The sequence below is a fragment of the Crinia signifera genome, chromosome 11, assembly GCF_055691185.1.
Source record: "Crinia signifera chromosome 11, ASM5569118v1, whole genome shotgun sequence".
In the NCBI taxonomy this organism is placed as follows: Eukaryota; Metazoa; Chordata; class Amphibia; order Anura; family Myobatrachidae; genus Crinia; species Crinia signifera.
This window is the reverse complement of record NC_139227.1, coordinates 34,847,098-34,864,921: the sequence shown is the minus strand read 5'-3', so window position 1 is coordinate 34,864,921 and position 17,824 is coordinate 34,847,098. Positions and strand designations below refer to the sequence as shown.

Below are 17,824 nucleotides of genomic sequence, written 5' to 3'. Positions count from 1 at the left end.
GGTCAGCGCATAACCGCGCATGTGCAGACCCCCCGGCTTCCGGGTCAGGGCTTCGCAGGGACGGGCTCCTTTCGGAGCCCTGTCCCTGCGCCCTTTTAATCATACATTCAGGTGGTGTACTTCATGACCGCAATGCGATGTCCGGCGATGCCACTGCGCCGGCATCGCAATATGTTGATAAATGCGCCCCAAAGGCAGTTAGGCAATGTAACAAAGCAATGAAGAAGGCAAGTCAGATGCTTGGTTGCATAGGGAGAGGAATCAGCAGTAGAAATAAAGAAGTAATAATGCCACTTTATAGGTCATTGGTACGACCTCACCTAGAGTATTGTGTTCAGTTCTGGAGGCCATATCTCCAGAAGGATATAAATACATTAGAGACTGTACAAAGAAGGGCAACTAAAATGGTGCATGGCCTACATCACAAAATGTACCAGAAAAGACTAAAAGATCTTAAGGTACTTGTGTAATAACTGGGCGCCCGATTTTTTGATAGGGTCGAAAAAAATCGCGTCGATCGCATCGCATGCAACCAAATCGCATGTGATGCAATGCGATCGACGCGATATTTCCATTGGATTCAATGTTAAATGGTCCCTGGGACCCGATTTTACATTGGGTCCAATGTTAAATGCCCCCCAGACCCCATTTTTTATTGTATACCCAACCTGTTCATACCCCCACTATCCAAGTGGGCATGGAGTTGAATTTGCAGTCCAGCAAGCGCCTATTGGCTAGCGGTCCAGCGTGATTCTTAATTGGAAATAGCAGCGGACACAGCGCATCTCTGCCGGGGCGGGCGGGGGACAGCTCCAGCTCCATTTAATCTCCCGGCGCCCGGAGCTTGTGCTCCACTGGCTCCGCCCTCCCTACGCCCCTGCTTTAGAGCAGAGAAGGGAAAGCAGGACATGATAAAAACTTTCAAATATATCAAGGGTTTTAACAAGGTACAGGTGGGAGACATTCTTCACAGGAAGAGGAGCAACAGAACACGAGGACATGCACTGACACTGGGGGGAGGAAGGTACAGGTGGGAGACATTCTTCACAGGAAGAGGAGCAACAGAACACGAGGACATGCACTGACACTAGAGGGAGGAAGATTCAGGGGAAATTTGAGGAAGAATTACTTCACAGAAAGAGTAGTAGATAAGTGGAATAGCCTCCCATCAGAGGTGGTAGAGGCAAATACAGTAGTACAATTTAAACATGCTTGGGATAGGCATATTGATATCCTTACAAAAAAATAAGGATCAAATATGGTTTGAGGTAACATGTTTAAAAAAGGGGCAGACTAGATGGGCCAAGTGGTTCTTATCTGCTGTCAAATTCTATGTTTCTATGTTTTTAAAGGGGACACCTGTACCTGGCCCCAAGCTTGTGAGTGGCTCAGGGGCTGTAAACATTGTTACGGCAGTGCAGTGCCTAGCAATGGTTTATAAAAGCACCTTAGCTGGCGGAGATGCGCTCCATCTGACGGAGACGCGTGAGCGTCTCACGTGCACGCATGTACCCTTCAGCACAACGCAGTACGGAGGCGGGGAGCGCTTTCCCTGCCCGTCTCCGCTTCAGGGAGATGGATAGGGGGAGCCGTCAGATTTCTGTTGCCGGCCCTGCATTATGGAGGACGCTTATAGAGTCATGACCAGACTTTCAAAAACAACATCCCTGTTACCTAGGAGACAACAAGCCAATTGTCACTTCTTTTGAGCGTTAAGTCCTACATTTCCATTGCAATAAGTTAACCACTCTCTGTACTAGTATGCCTGCTCTAGCATAATGGATGGGACAGGCAATACGCTGGGATGCGGTCATCTATTAGAATGAACTTAGGTCTACAGTCATTAGGTCGACCCCACTAGGTCGACTGGCAGGAAGGTCGACCTGACTTAAGGTCGACATGGGCCAAGGTCGACATGAAGGTCGAATTTGCATAAATGTCGACATGAGGAAGGTCGACTGGTCATAAGGTTGACATGAGACATTTTTTAACTGTTTTTTGAGCCGACATGTGCCGACAGGCGGTATTTCATGCCCTACCATCCACTAGGGCGTGGAGGAGTTTATTAAAGCTGTGTCGAGTGAAGCGAAGCGAGCGATGCGAGGGTCCGATTCTCATTGCCAACTGTGTCCATGTCGACTGTGTCGACATTCGGATAAAAAACCAGTGAAAAACCCATGTCGACCTTATGACCAGTCGACCTTCCTCATGTCGACCTTTATGCAAATTCGACCTTAAGTCATGTCGACCTTGGTCCATGTCGACCTTAAATCAGGTCGACCTTCCAGCCAGTCGACCTAATGGGGTCGACCTAATGACTGTAGACCTAAGTTCATTCTGACAGATGTACCGATTCCATACGCTGGGTAGGCCTACTAATACATAAATATTTCAGTCAGTTGATTATTCTGAGCAATATCCAGGCTTTGATATAAGAAAACCCAACAATTAATTTATTTGCTCATGTAAAAAAGACACCCCTGCAAACATGTATTTTTTTATATTATGATTATCATTTTTATTATTTTTTTATTGAAGTTTTTCACAATATTTTGAATGCAATGAAATTTGGAAATTTTTTATGGACTTTGTTGCTTTAAATTTGGGACATTGTAGTGAACTATACTTGTACATCTAGTTCGCTCTAAATCCAAAGGTCCAGCGCCGTGAAGGGTCCTAAAACGTTGACATTTTTTTTTTATAGTTTACAGTTGGACTATTATTTGATGGACTAGCAGCACCAGGACATCTTTTAGCGCTTAAGGTGTTTTTTTTGTCTCTCTCTTGTTTTTATGTGTCCTAATGGTGCCAGATACATGAAATGGCGAATGCAGCTGCAGCTATAACTAGTCTCAGACACTGCAGGCTGGGGGGATAAAAATAATGTGTGCACAGCCTGGCATCTGTCCCACATCTTAAATGTTCCCCGCGTGTGACACGGAGAAGGAGGAACAGGAAAAGGGTGGTTGGTTGAGTAATACATCCAGCCGAGATTGAGGGCAGGGACCGCAGGACAATGGTCTAGGAGATGACACTCAGCATCCTCTGCAGATGTCTCTGCTCCTCCTGGAGATGGTCAGGAAACAGCTGCAGGAGTCCTGACACTTCAGAGGTGCCCACAAGAGACCACAAGACACTGCCTGTCCTGTAGCTAATGATAAATGACACCACCATCCCCTTCCAAATCACATCTCACTCAGCCAGAGGGCAAGCCCCTGAGTCCCAACAATATTTCTTACAAATAGCTCCTGACCTAAGTAAATCTATACAAGCGGGGAGGTCTAAATAATGGCACTGGTGGTGATTAGTTGGGGGGCGATGCACCCTGTTGGAATGGTTACCACCAGCGGCAGCAAAGGATTGCAGCGATACAAAAAATAAATCATCCTTAGAGCTACACTTTTTTTTGTCTTCTTAATCTTTGTCGATACTTTAAGATCAAGGGACAGTAAATATTAACAGGTAAAGATTTATATTGCCCATAGTGTTTTACCTATATTTACTTGAGTCATCCAAGACAAACTGGGCTAATTTGTTCCTCATTCTCGTGTCCACAGGTAATATTGTTCATGTCACTTTTTTTTAAAAGATATTTTATTAGTTTTCAAATCGAAACGACAGCATTACAAAATAGTATAGCACTTTAGAAGAACATGTATATCATTGGAAATTAAGCAAAATAGTGCAATGACATATAACATACACAACTAGATGCCCAATCGGACGGCGCAATGGCACCTTGAAGAAAATCAAGGGGGGAAACAAGGGATGGGGGGGGGGGAGAAAATATTGAAAAAGGATAGCAGAACCAAAATCAAATAACATCTCAAAGCTATGGTTGTTAACCCCAGAGTCTAGATCAACATTCTTCACAACAAATCTACTCGGAACATTACTTTCACCTGCCCGCAGCAACCTGTCGGAGTAGGTTCCATGTGGTATTTTCGAAGAGTTTCATTATATGATTCTGGGAGCATTCATCCAATGTATTAATGAAGAATTCTTACTTTTTGTAGAATTTTTCTGCTCGTCTAAACCTCGGGGATAGTAGACCGTCTATCACAGTATAGAATTTGGATTCATTTTTGTTTCACCTCTATAAGTGTGGGGGGCCGTTCGACGAGTCCAATGTATTAAAATGTTTTTTTTTTTCAAGAGTAGTCATGTTTCCTCTGAGCAGGAGAAATATATGCCCTGTGTATTGTCCTGATGTGAACCTCTTGTAGATAAGAGGAATGCAGATATCTAAGTGTAGTGTCATATTGGGACAAGAGATCAGGCAGCAAGCCAATACTTGGGATGTCTATAGACCATTTAGGGTACACACCACGACGACCCGCTCACGATGCACATTGTGAGCGGGTCGTCAGTGTTTCTTCAGACCCGCTCACTATGTGCACCGATCCAATGGCGACCCGCACCCGGCAGTATGGTCGTTATTCAGATCCTACCTTCAGCAGGTAGGATCTGAATAACGACCGACCGACCCGCGGGACCGCGCATCGGATCGGTATCGGTCCACACCAGGACAGAAAAGGGCCCAATCACCACACAATCTACATCCAATTGGTCGGAATTGGATCTAGATTGAGGGGATCGGGCCCTAGTCATCCTGGTGTGTACCAGGCATTACATTCCAACTGGACGAGGCCAATAGAGAGGTCAGTGGAATATACAGTGTGCTGATTCTGTATGGAACAGAAGAAAGAAGTTTAAGAAAAGAAAGGAAGAGAGTTGCTGTATTGTCAGTTTCGACAGGAGTAGTCATGTCACTTATTTAAATATTTCCATCATATTATGCAGCAATTTAGAGACTATTGTTACATAATTTTCATAATTTCCAGTACTGTTGGATCTTACACTCTATAAAGGTGTCGCTTCACGTCTTCCATCGTGAGGCATGGGTGATGTGCAGTGTAAACATCTCCCATACCTAAAGTAGCAAAACATTGGGCATTTTCCATGGAACGTGGCTGTGGGTGGTAGGTAAAATCTACAATGTACAGTAGCGGGTACTGCGCGATAATGTTACAGTGCAGCAATTGGCTCAAAGTAATTGAGGAGGAGCCAGCATTTTGGTGTCACACCCTGGAGGGCTGACACTGTGGCGTGGGCCACACCCCCCTAGTGATGCCTCTGGTTCCACACTCCCATTGTTACTCCTCTGGTTAGGATTGGCTCTGGCAAAATCCTCAATTGAGGAATGGAAAGCTATGATCAGGGAAGTGTGGAAGTAATCATCAGTAGAGTGAAGAAGGTGAGAGGGAGACTGAGAGGAAATGAGCCTGGAGATGTAGGGAGGAGCAGGGAGGAAATAAGCCTGAAGATGTAGGGAGAAGCAGGGAGGAAATAAGCCTGGACATGTAGGGAGGAGTGGGGAAGAAATGAGCCTGGAGATATAGGGAGAAGCAGAGAGAAAAGGAGTCTAGAGATGTAGGCAGGAGCAGGGAGGAAATGAGCCTGAAGATGCAGGGAGGAGCGGGAAGGAAATGAGCCTGGAGATGTAGGGAGGAGTGGTGAGGAAATGAGCCTGGAGATGTAGGAAGGAGTGGGAAGGAAACTAGCCTGGAGATATAGGAAGGAGCGGGAAGGAAATGAGCCTAGAGATTCAGGGAGGAGTGGGGAGGAAATAAGCCTGGGGATGTAGGGAGGAGCTGGAAGAAAATGAGCCTGGAGATCTAGGGAGAAGTGGGGAGGAAATGAGCCTGGGGATGTAGGGAGGAAAGGAGCCTTGAGATGTAGGGAGGAGTGGGAAGAAAATTAGCCTGGAGATGTAGGGAGGAGCGGGGAGAAAAGGAGCCCGGGGATGTAGGGAGGAGTGGGGTGGAAATGAGCCTAGGGATGTAGGTAGGAGTGGGGAGGAAATGAGCCTGGAGATGCAGGGAGTAGTGGGGAGGAAATGAGCCTGGGGATGTAGGGAGGAGTGGGGAGGAAATGAGCCTGAGGATGTAGGGAGCAGTGGAGAGGAAATGAGCCTTGAGATGTAGGGAGGAGCGAGGAAGAAATGAACCTGGAGATGTAGGAAGGAGCGGGAAGGAAATGAGCTTGGAGATGTAATGAGGAGCGGGGCGGAAATGAGCCAGGAGATGTAGGGAGGAGCAGAGCAGAAATTAGCCTGGAGATGTAGAGAGATGTAGGGAGGTGAGGGGAGGAAATGAGCTTGGAGCTGTGGGTGGAAATGGGCCTGGATATGTAGGGAGGAATGGGGAGGAAATGAGCCTGGAGATGTAGGGAGGAGTGGGGAGGAAATGAGGCTGGAAATGTCGGGAAGAGCAGGGAGGAAAGGAGCCTGGGGATGTAGGGAGGAGTGGGGAGGAAATGAGCCTAGGGATGTAGGGAGGAGTGGGGAGGAAATGAGCCTGGAGATGTAGGGAGAAGTGGGGAGGAAATTAGCCTGGGGATGTAGGGAGGAGTGGGGAGAAAATGAGCCTGGAGATGTAGGGAGGAGTGGGGAGGAAATGATACTGGAGATGTAGGGATAAGTGGAGAGGAAATGAGCCTTGAGATGTAGGGAGGAGCGGGGAGGAAATGAGCCTGGAGATGTAGGGAGGAGCGGAGCAGAAATGAGCCTGCAGATGTAGAGAGGTGAGGGGAGGAAATGAGGTTGGAAATGTCGGGAGAAATGGGGAGGAAATGAGCCTGGAGATGTAGGGATGAGCGGGGAGGAAATGAGGCTGGAAATGTCGGGAGGAGTGGGGATATTTTTAAGTGAGAGAGAGGAGTTTGAATATAATTCGGAATGGTATAGGGAGCCAGTGACCGACAGAGAGGGGACAGCAGTGGTAGAGTAAAGAGAGTAACATTATGAAGCAGCAGAGTTGAGGATATACTGGCAAGTCGAGAAAGGAGCATATTACAACAATCTAGGTGGGAAACAACCAGGACATGAATGAGAGTTTTAGCAGCCTGAAGGATGAGGAAGGGCCCGATTCTGAAAATACTTTGCATATATAACCGGTATGATTGAGGAAGGGGTTGTATGTCGGAGGAGATGGAAAGGACAGAGTCAGGTGACACCTACAGTCTGGAAGACCTAAGAAGGGAGTAGTGTGACACTTGCCATTAAAGAGAGGGAGGTTGGGGGAGGAGGGGATCTTGTCTGGAGGAAAGATGATGAGATCAGTAGGAACCTTTTTCTATCACCTTCTCTAGACAGAGATATTATTGATGATCAGTTGTGTCACCAGTTTCAGAGATTAAATAAATTGACACTGAACATCTCTAATTAGTTCTTGTGCCTTATAACATCTGAGGTTTGACTCACGGTTCCCACTGTATGTTCAGATAGAGTATGTAGACTGGTGGCATTTTCAGCATGACATGTCAAACGAGGTCCCATTCACTGGAATGACATGCGTTTACAGATGATACCAGTATTATCATGGTTAGTCACCAGGCATGAAGCCAGGCCTCTGTGTAATACTGTTCTGATTACTTTAATAAGACATATTGCTAAATTACTCTTCAGGGAATTCTCTCCTAATAACAATGTAATGAGCGTAGGCTACATTACTTCAACCTAATCACTTATTGCATCTGATCTTGGGGTAATTCCAAATAAACTAGGGGACTTTTCTAATATCGCCATGGGAGTTTGCCATGAGTTAATTTATGTCTGTAGTATATGTAGGTATGCAAGCTATTGTCCTCTGATAGCAGGCAGCATCCGTTAATGGTGGTAAGTCTTTTTTGTATAATGAAAGTGCCTCCTTTTAATCAGATACCTTGTGTTCCTCAGTCTCTCCCCTGTATATATGAGAGAATAGTTAGATCTCCTGAATGACTTCTGTGCAGTATTTGATGCTTCATGCAGTGTACTATGGGAGTTGTCCTGACCCGATGGCTGCTCTGCTTAATTTCATAAGCCCAGGGCCAGTGCAAGCCATGTCAGCACCCCAGGCAACCCCTGCCTGCTCCCCGACACTTACCCACTCTGACCCGGTCTCCAGGAAGAGAGTTCCAAAGTTTGACTGCTCTGACTGTAAAGATTTTTTTTCTTCTAGATGAGCAAAATCTTTTTTTCTTCTAATCTAAACTCGTGCCCTTGCGTCCTAGATTCCTTTCTAGCAGAAAAAAGGGTGTTTGACAGTTCCTTATATTGGCCCCTAATATATTAATACATGTTGAGCATGTCCCCCTTAAACGTCTCTTCTCTAGTGTAAATAGTCCCATATTGCTTAATCTTTCCTCGTAGCTAAAATTCTCCATTCCCCTAATAAGCTTTGTTGCTCTTCTTTGGATTTTTTCTAATTCTATGATGTCCTTTTTATAGTGTGGGGCCCAGAATTGTATTCCATATTCGAGGTGCGGTCTAACCAATGATTTGTACAGAGGCATAATTACTTTTGAGTCCCTAGTTTCCATGCCCCTTTTAATACATGCTAGAATTTTGTTGGCCTTTTTTGTTGCTATATTACATTGAGCACTACACCCCAGTTTGTTGTCTATTTGGACTCCTAGATCCTTTTCGAGTACTGAATTACCCAATTCATCCCCGCTTAGGTTATAACTAGCACACTGGTTATGTCTCCCAAGGTGCATGACCTTGCATTTGTCCACATTGAACCTCATCTTCCACTTTTTTGCCCACTCATCTAGATTGTCAAGATCATTTTGAAGCGTGGTGACATCTTCTGATGATTTAATAACTCTGCTCAGTTTTGTATCGTCCGCAAAAATGGATACATTGCTGAGTAACCCCATCCAATATCGTTAATAAAAATGTTAAATAAAATGGGCCCTAGAACAGAACCCTGAGGCACTCCACTTAATACTGGTATCATATTTGATACGGCACTGTTCACGACCTTTGTTCTCTATTACAGAGCCAGTTCCCTACCCATCTACAGATATTTGCCCCTAATACCATGTCCTCCATTTTATTTATCAACCTCTTGTGTAGTACTGTGTTGAAGGCTTTAGCAAAATCTAGGAAAATCACATCTACAGCAGTTCCATTATCAAGGATTTTGCTAACCTCTTCATAGAAACTAAGTAAACCATGAAGGCCTAAATATTCCTGGATACCATCTCTTAAAAATCCTTCAAATAGTTTACCCACTGTTGATGTTAAACTAACAGGTCTGTAATTAGCCGGATCCTTCTTTTTTCCTTTTTTGAATAATGGCACCACCTCTGCTATTCTCCAGTCTTTTTGTATCTTTTGTGATGATAGTGAATTATCAAAGATATAATGTAGAGGGGAAGCTAATTCCTCCCTTAATTCCATTAGTACCCTAGGATGAATCCCATCTGGCCCAGGTGATTTATATGTTTTGATTTTGCTGAGCCTCAATATTATTTCCTCAGTAGAGAAATCAATATTAAGGTCCGGCTTGTTCATCCTATTTGTGGTATGTGTGCGTTCCACAGTCTGCTCTCCCTTAGTAAACAGTGATGAGAAGAAATCATTTAACTTTCTGCTTTTCCCTTATCCTCCGTAAAACTTTTTCCATTGATATCAGTTAGTGGGCCTATGTTGTCCTTAATTATACGATTTACTATTTATGTATTTGAAATACTTCTTGGGGTTAGTTTTGCTTTCAGTGGCTATGCGCTCTTCATAATCCCTTTTAGGTACTTTGATTGCCCCTTTGCCTTGCGACAAAGTGCCGCCCTCCAGTGGCCGGTGCCCACAGGCAAATGCCTAAAGCTGCCTAGTGGTGGCGCCGGCCCTGCATAAGCCGCCCAGTCAGAGTAAAATCCCTCCCTTCATATGCCTAGGCAAGCATGCACTCTGGCTTCCTGTCAATCAACTAGCGTAAGGCCAGCGGTGAAAAAAAATGTGTAGGATTTTATTGCACGAAGGCCTCGCGCATGTGTACTCTATCAATTATCACCTGGCCTGCAAATTCGTAGCTACGCAATCAGTTCTGAGTGATGGTGGGCACCTGTACTATAGCGTTGTACAACTTTATAGTTTATCGGGTGGCTCTTTCCAAGGCAAATAGTGTTAAGATGCGTAGAAAACATAAACTCGCTCATGGTTAAATCTGACATATGTCAATGTTCTTAGAAGCTCTTTAATGTAACAATTTGTGCATTGATTTAGTAAACAAACAATTACAGCCAACAAAGCTTTGAATTGGCTGAGGGTCATTAAGCCTTGGCTATAACATGATTGATGCTCACAGACAGAACATGGCAGCTTATATAAGGGACACAAATCATAGGAGGGGGGTGACAATGCTAAATAAGATGGGTGTTTGTGTTGTGTGTATCTGTGTGTGGTGAGGAGCGAGAGCCTTTCCTGGGGCTATTTATAAGCTGCAGATGTTACCTCTGAATGTGCTTCCTGCTCACTTTCTCCCCCCCCTACAGTCACGCAGATCCTACAGTCCACACGCAGTGTTAGTCCTTCATTACCCAATAAAGGCAGATTGTTGTGGGAATCTGTGGGATATACTGTAGAAAATATATTTTTGTTTTCATCACCAATGAAAGCCTCAGATATAAAGTGCAAAACAACCACTTGTAAAATGCAATGAAATAAAACTTTAAGTAAATGTATTACACTGTGACACACCTTGGCAGCCCAATAGTGTAAATTCTGGCATGGGTTCCAATGGCAACCTCCGATGATGGCAGGACAGTATTAGGAATAAAAGTGGTGATGTGTGGAGGTCAGTAATAGGAATGAAAGTGGGACCAGGGGTGTAACTCTCAGAGGTAATGGAGACTCCTGCATCCGGGCTCAAAGCTGTAAAAGGGGCGCCTGCATACTGTACTGTATATAGAAGCACCTGTGTGGTTCACAGCAGGATACAAGTGTGACATCTCCTCTTCCAGTGGAGCTCTGTGATGCACCTTTTACTACAGAAGAATTAACTGGCACTGTCCCAGGAGCCCTGCTAACAGCTGCAATAAAGGAAAGGATGGTTCCTGCCTGGTACTGCTTAGCCTATGCTGCAGCAAGCAAAGGTGCACCCGCCGATGCTGCTGGACTCTGACATGGGACCCACCGATAACGCTGATTTAGGCTGCAGAAGGTTGAATCTTGTGAGTCTGACCCTGATCCACTGGCCATTGTCACACCTTTTTTAAAGGAACAAGCACAAAATTCTAACTTGCTTCCGGTCAACTGGGATAAACTTACGCCTCTGAGTGGCATGTCAGTATTAGGACTCTCTAAGCTTCAAAAGTGATAAAATGGAGAGTGATAAACAGCCAGCCAATCAGCTCCTGTCTGACATTTTTCAAACACAGTCTGTGACATGGCAGGTAGGAGCTGATTGGCTAGCTGTTTATCACTCTCCATTTTATTACTTTTGAAGCAAGAGAATCTGGCCCGGAATCTTTGAGTAAAGACCCCCCTTTCTAACAAGTGATTTTTGATGTTTGCATGTAGATGCTGTCATATACTATGTTATTACGCTGTTGATATACATCGTACCGTCAGTTATTATTGTTTGACCATGATCAACTTATTTTGTTACCTGACTCATTCGCATTGTAATGTGTTTTATTGATTTTTCTGTCAATAAAAACTTTTTGAAAAAAAAGTGGTGCTGTGCAGCAGGTCATTATTAGGAATAAAAGCGGTGCTGTGCAGCAGGTCAGTATTAGGAATAAAAGTGGTGATGTGCAGCAGGTCAGTATTAGGAATAAAAGCGGTGCTGTGCAGCAGGCCAGCATTACAAGAGAGTTGCCTCTGTACAAAATGCTAGCAATAAGTAGGTAAGTGGCACTGTGCATCAGGTGGGAATATCTATCACTTTAATTGGAATGTATTTGTGTCCATGTACAGTAGCTGTTATACTGTATGTTACTGATAATGGGTAATGCAGGTTAATGCAGTGAAATAAACTATTTCTATTTCCGACGGTCTGCTGTCAGCGGTGCTGGGATATTTATTTATGTCTGTTATTTCTCTTCCAGGAAATGACCTATCTGTGTGTAGCAGCCTCTGATTCAAGCAGCGAGAATCTGTAAGTTGTCAGTTTTTGCGGTTTGTATCCATAGGAGAATGGTGCATCGACAATACCAACGAGTTTCGTCTTTATTATACCCCATTCACACCAGAAATGCAGGGACAAACCCGGGAATTCAGTTCCCGGGACAAGCAGGGACATTCCCGGGTTTGGACCCATTCACACCAGAAATGTCCCTGAAAGGAGACCGGCAGGAGGTGGGGAGGAGGCGGGCAGTCGTCGGGATGGCGGCGGAGGTGGGGAGAATACTCACCCCGGTTGCTGGTCCTCCGTGCAGGCCAGGGATCCACACAGGCGGCGGCGCAAATGACGGGACAGGCTGCGGATGAAGATGACGCAGCTCTCCGGCGTCCTCACTGCCGCCGGAGAGCTGCGTCATCATCATCCACCGGCTGTCTCGTCATTTGCGACCGCCGCCTGCATGAATTCCCGATGGACAGGACACGGAGGACACGGCAACCCGGGTAAGTATACCCTGTACCTTTCACACCAGCCAGGTCCCCGGGTTGAACCCGGGAACAACCCTGGTACCTAGCCGGGTTGAAATTTGCCTGGGATTTTGTCGCGGGAACCTTTCACACCAGCGCTAGTACCGGGTTGTTCCCGGATTCAACCCGGGAATTTAGGCTGGTGTGAATGGGGTATCAGCAGACAATGGAAAATGCCACAGAGGGCTCATTATAGGTCACTGAACATCCCCAGACCATTAACGTGTCTTCCACCAACACATGAATGCCCTCAGTAAACACAGTTTTTTTTGTTTGTCGGTATTAAATGCGACAATGCACACACTTTCTTGTCACAAGAACTTACAATCTAATCAAAATGTGAAAGCTACTTTAATGAAAAGTTTGCAGTGAGTAAAAAAAAAAAGAAAGCAAAAATTAGAGTTGTGGAGTGTGAGAGCTTTCCTTTCCTTTTACCTCTTCATCTGCAATATGCAGTCAATAGGGCACTATTATTTATTTATTTATTTATTTACAGTTTCTTATATTGCGCAGCAGATTCCGTTGCGCTTTAGTAGACAGTGATAAAACAAACTGGGTAACAACAGACAGACTTGGAGGTAGGAGGGCCCTGCTGCAAGCTTACAATCTGGTAATGGTGGCTTACAGTATTATGGGGAGATGTATAAAGCTGTGCAGAACAGTAACGAGGAGAAACATGTAGCAAGAATAGAACAGCAATAACGCAGAGAAAAAATGAGCAACCAGCATCTGTCATTTATCTTCCACAGCATTTGAAATGACAGGAGCTCAAGGCCTCTGTCTTCTCTAATAGGATTGTCAATATTATATGCCAGACCTGAAAAATCTCAGCAGACAAGCATCCAGATGACGTTAAAATTTGTAAAACAGATCCTATAGCTAAATGGTTTCCAAATCGTTAAAAAGGTTCAGTTAGAGACTTCCAGTTCCGGCTATCATGTGGATGGCCTATTGAAGTGAGAGCTCCGCTGCCAGCTGGGCTATTCACCGCTACACAGCAGCTTCGGTGGTTACCGTCGCGCCGCAGCATCCCGCGCATACACCCGCTATCACCCTGCAGCCGATGGACAAATTCTTGTCCTTATCCATGCCGCCCAAGTCACAGCGCTTTCAGTCTGAGAAGTGCCAGGCTGATTCAGACATGGCCGCCGCCAGACTGTCCCAGACCCTGCTGCCTAAGACTTCTCAGCAGAGGAGAATGTCAGCCTGTGTCCAGGCACTGAAGGTACCCACACCACACCAGTGTCACCCCCTGTCACCTACAGGGAAATAGTTAAAGCTATCCAGGAGACAATGGGGCCCATAATGGAGATGCACTCTGCCAAATTAGACCAGGCAGTATTTGATATTTAGTCCCAGACAGGGCCGGATTTGGGGGTCAGGCCGCCCCTAGGCACCACACTTTAGTCCCCCCCTCAGCGCCTCCACTCGGCCGGTCAGCCTCTTCACCTGCTCCCGCAGACGCTGTAGCCGCCGCAGCCTGTGCTGTGTGACCGCTGTCACTCCCCCTGTCATTCCCCCGCCAGCAGCAGTAGCGGTACACACACCCAGCAGCGCCCCCTGACAGGCCGAGGCTGCCGGCCACACACAATCCTGTGCCTGCCCGAGGGGCAGCGGGGGAGGCCACTGGGACGCTGGATGAATGCCGGGAACCACCGGCGAAGCTCATCTGCCCGTCCTCCTGACATGGGGCGCCTGTTGCTGAGCAGGGCTACCGATGCCGGCGAGGAGGGAGGAGAGAAGTTAGAAGAAGGCAGAAGCAGGGAGCAATGTATAACAGTACGCTCTGCCCCGCGATAAGCAACTCCCACAAGAGTGACAGCGCTCTGTGACGAGTGTGAGTGGGCTTCACGCGTGCGGTGCCCGGCGCTGGGGTGGCACAATCCCGGGCAGGATGCCGGTGTTGGACACATGCTATAACCCTGCGGCTGTAAGGGGAGACAGGAGCTGGGGGACGGGTCCTGGCTGCCTGCCGCCCTTAATTTGTGCCGCCCCTAGGCCCGTGCCTAACGGGCCTAGTGGCAAATCCGTCCCTGGTCCCAGATGAAGTCCAGTATAATTTCCTCCAGGTTACCCTCCCGAAGTTGCTGGATATACAAGACTCTTGCATGGGCCTTGTGGTGGAACGGGTCCACCGCCTTGGCCTTGCGCAGGGGGGCACAAGAGGCGGCCCCATGTGGTCATATTGTGCTCTATGAACTTTCTACATGAGGAAAACCTATTTTATTTATTTATTAAGTTTCTTATATAGCGCACACATATTCCGCAGCGCTTTACAGAGTATAGTTGAACATTCACATCAGTCCCTGCCACATGTACCCGCACACACAGACATTCTAGGGTTAATTTTGTTGGGAGTCAGTTAGCCTACCAGTATATTTTTGGACTGTGGGAGGAAACCGGAGTACCCAGAGGAAACCCACGCAAGCATGGGGAGAGTATACAAACTCTGCACAGTTAGAGCCATGGTGGGAATCGAACCCATGACCTCAGCGCTGTGAGGCAGTAATGCTAACCACTACATCATCCGTACTTCCCCATGGCAGGCATCCAGGAAAAAAATCTCAGATATTATGGGAAGGCTCGAGAATCTGTATATTTCAGGACCACTCTGCCAAAGTCACCAGGGCAAGGAAGGCCTTTTCTCCTATCTGCTCCCGACTTTTCAAGGATTCTAGGAAACCCAGCCAAACTCTGTATGTTTAATGGGGACACATACAAAGAATTTTTGTTGGCTAATCTTTTCCTAGAACACACACACACACGCACGGCCCGCTCAGCCTACCCATCTACTTCTACCTGATGATCCTGGGACTTGCCCCGCTACTACTTCTGTTTGCCCCTGACTGTGCACCTATAGGCATCGGTTCAGCTTACTTCTATCGCACCATTACCGGATGGGCCTGTATTACTGACATTAATATAGCAGTACCAACTACTCCAATATATTAATGTTGCCACCTACATTGTTCTTTGGACTGCGTTGGACTCTAGGACGCGTTTAATGAGTTACGTTCTTTATTGCTCACTAGCCGGATCGAGCTAGGAGTTGTTCTCTCTTGTTGTTGTTGCTGAATACTAAATCCATTTTTCTCTCGGAAGCGCTGATCTATCTAATGAACCAAAGGGTGCTGTGGTCGCCCAGGTTCTGATTTTGATTTGCATGTTTATGTTATATGTGTTTTATCCCCTGTCTTTGTCTCTTCCCTGTTGGGTCATGTATCTGTATGTCTCCTGGCCACACCCAAGCCTCTTGCTATGTACATTACTGGGCAATTTCATAAGTGTATCGTTATATTATTGTCTCTTCACATCCTACCCACGTTAATGCATATTGGATAGTCTAGCCATAGGTACATGGAATATCGGTGGGTTTAACTCGCCTATAAAGGAAAGAAGGTGTTAATGTATTTAAGCAAGATGCCGATTGATATTGCACTCCTTCAGGAGACGCATTTTCTCTCCCCAGAGGTGGTTAAGCTACACATGCTGGGTTGGTCGGTGCTGGCTCACTCCTCCTACTTGGCTAAAGTACGTGGGGTCATAATACTTATTAAACAACGGTTGCCTGTTGTCACTCACTCAGTTGGCACAAAGCCATCTGGAAGACATTGTGGATGCCACCGTTGGCACTGTGCTATATGTTTTTTGCAATATATATCCCCCCAACCAGTATTCTAGAGAGTTCTTTCTACATGTTATATCTAAACTGTCTGTGTATGGGGGCTCTCGTCTGATACTTGGCGGAGACTTCAACTTGGTGTCCTCCAGTGTACTGGACAGAAACACCCCTAGATTGTCGCGTGCTAAACTACCGAGGGCGGGTATTAGGGCGTTCATGGGTGAACTCAGTGTGGTTGATGTATGGAGGACCTGCCACCCACTGGGGAGGGACTATTCTTGTCTCTCCGTGGCTCATGGTGTGCTCTCTAGAATTAATTACGTTATGATTTCACTCTTTGTTTTCTAGGGTTGTTGATGCCAGTATGGAAACTATACATTTATCTGATCATGCTTTGTGCTGGTTCAAATTCTCCATCCACACAGACAAAGGCCCTATTCACCAATGGAGTTTCCCTTCCCATCTGACAAACTCCTTTAAGTTCAGAAGTGTACTGGAACCTGCGTGGATGGACTATAAATTTAACAATGCGGATTGCGAAAAGGAAAACCCCATGCTTTTTTTGGCAGGCGGCAAAGCCGTTCATAACGGGTGTGGTGTTTTATTACTGCACTTGACAAACAGATTAATTCTGAATATTTAGAGGTACAATCCAATACGACTGCAGCATATCAAGATTTTAGATCTGATCCTAATCCCACAACTAAACCTATTTATTACCATCCCAAAACCCTATTTGACAATACGATGTCAAGGATGGAATAAAGATATACATTTCACAAAGATTCAGCGTTTCATAAACATGGGAACAAATCTAGTAAACTTTTCTCCAACTTGTTAAAAGGCAGACACCCAACGAAGGTTATACTGGCACTATGCAACCCAGACGGTCACCTGGTTCGCACAAACTCACAGATTACCGCACTATTGAAATCCTATTACTCTGATCTATATTCTTTGCAAGATATTGATGCATCTAGAAAACAATAATTTTGGTCCAAAATCACCCTACCCCAAATGTCTGAATCCCAAGTGTCATCTTTTACGTGTCCGGTGACTACGGGAGTAGATTCAATCAGTTATCGGCGGTCTCAAAAGGTGGTAAGGTACCTGGACCGTATGGACTCTCCAATGAATTTTACAAAAATATTATCTACAAAAATAGTGGAACCCCTTAAAGAGCTATTTAATGTTATATTATTGGGGTGGCAGATACCACAACACTTTAATTCCCCACTTATCAAATTTTTGCCTAAACCTGGGAGGGATCCTGAGCTGCCAGGCTCATATCCTCCAATTTCTTTAGTGAATGCGGACTATAAAATTCTTACGAAGATAGTTTCCAACAAGTTAAAATTACTTATGCGAACACTGATCCACCCTGACCAGACTGGCTTTATATGGGGGAGGCAATCAGTCACTAATATCCGCAAAGTCCTCACAATAAAACAATTCCTGGAACCTTCTGATTCCGGTACTCCCAACATAGTGTTATCACTAGACACAGAAAAAGTGTTAGTTACTTGGGATCACCTATTTGAAACCTTGCGGCAGTTTGGGGCCTCGGAGGAGTTTGTCTGATTATTAACCAATTTATACACTAGCCCTGCCATTCAGATATTAGGTAGGCCGTACCTCTCCACACCCTTCACTATAGAAAGAGGCACTTGTCAGGGGTGCCCTCTGTCACCACTGCTCTTTGCACTAGCCCTAGAACCCCTGGCCGTGGCCCTAAGACAACTGTCCTCATTCATGGGTATAAAGGTGAGAAACACCCATTGTAA

At 45.8% G+C, this 17,824-nt stretch overlaps 1 protein-coding gene across 2 annotated transcripts in view; it reads left to right on the top strand.

The window, feature by feature from the left end:
• Positions 1-17,824, top strand: part of LOC146045385 (dual specificity protein phosphatase 22-A-like) — a 69,680-nt gene that overhangs the window by 9,381 nt on the left and 42,475 nt on the right. For both annotated transcript variants that reach the window (XR_014465426.1, XM_083164169.1), the window contains one exon: positions 11,878-11,927. Coding sequence is in view for 1 of the 2 variants with exons in the window: in XM_083164169.1 (XP_083020295.1) it covers positions 11,878-11,927 (50 nt within the window). In the remaining variant the exon portion in view is untranslated. The remainder of the gene's footprint in view (positions 1-11,877; positions 11,928-17,824) is intronic.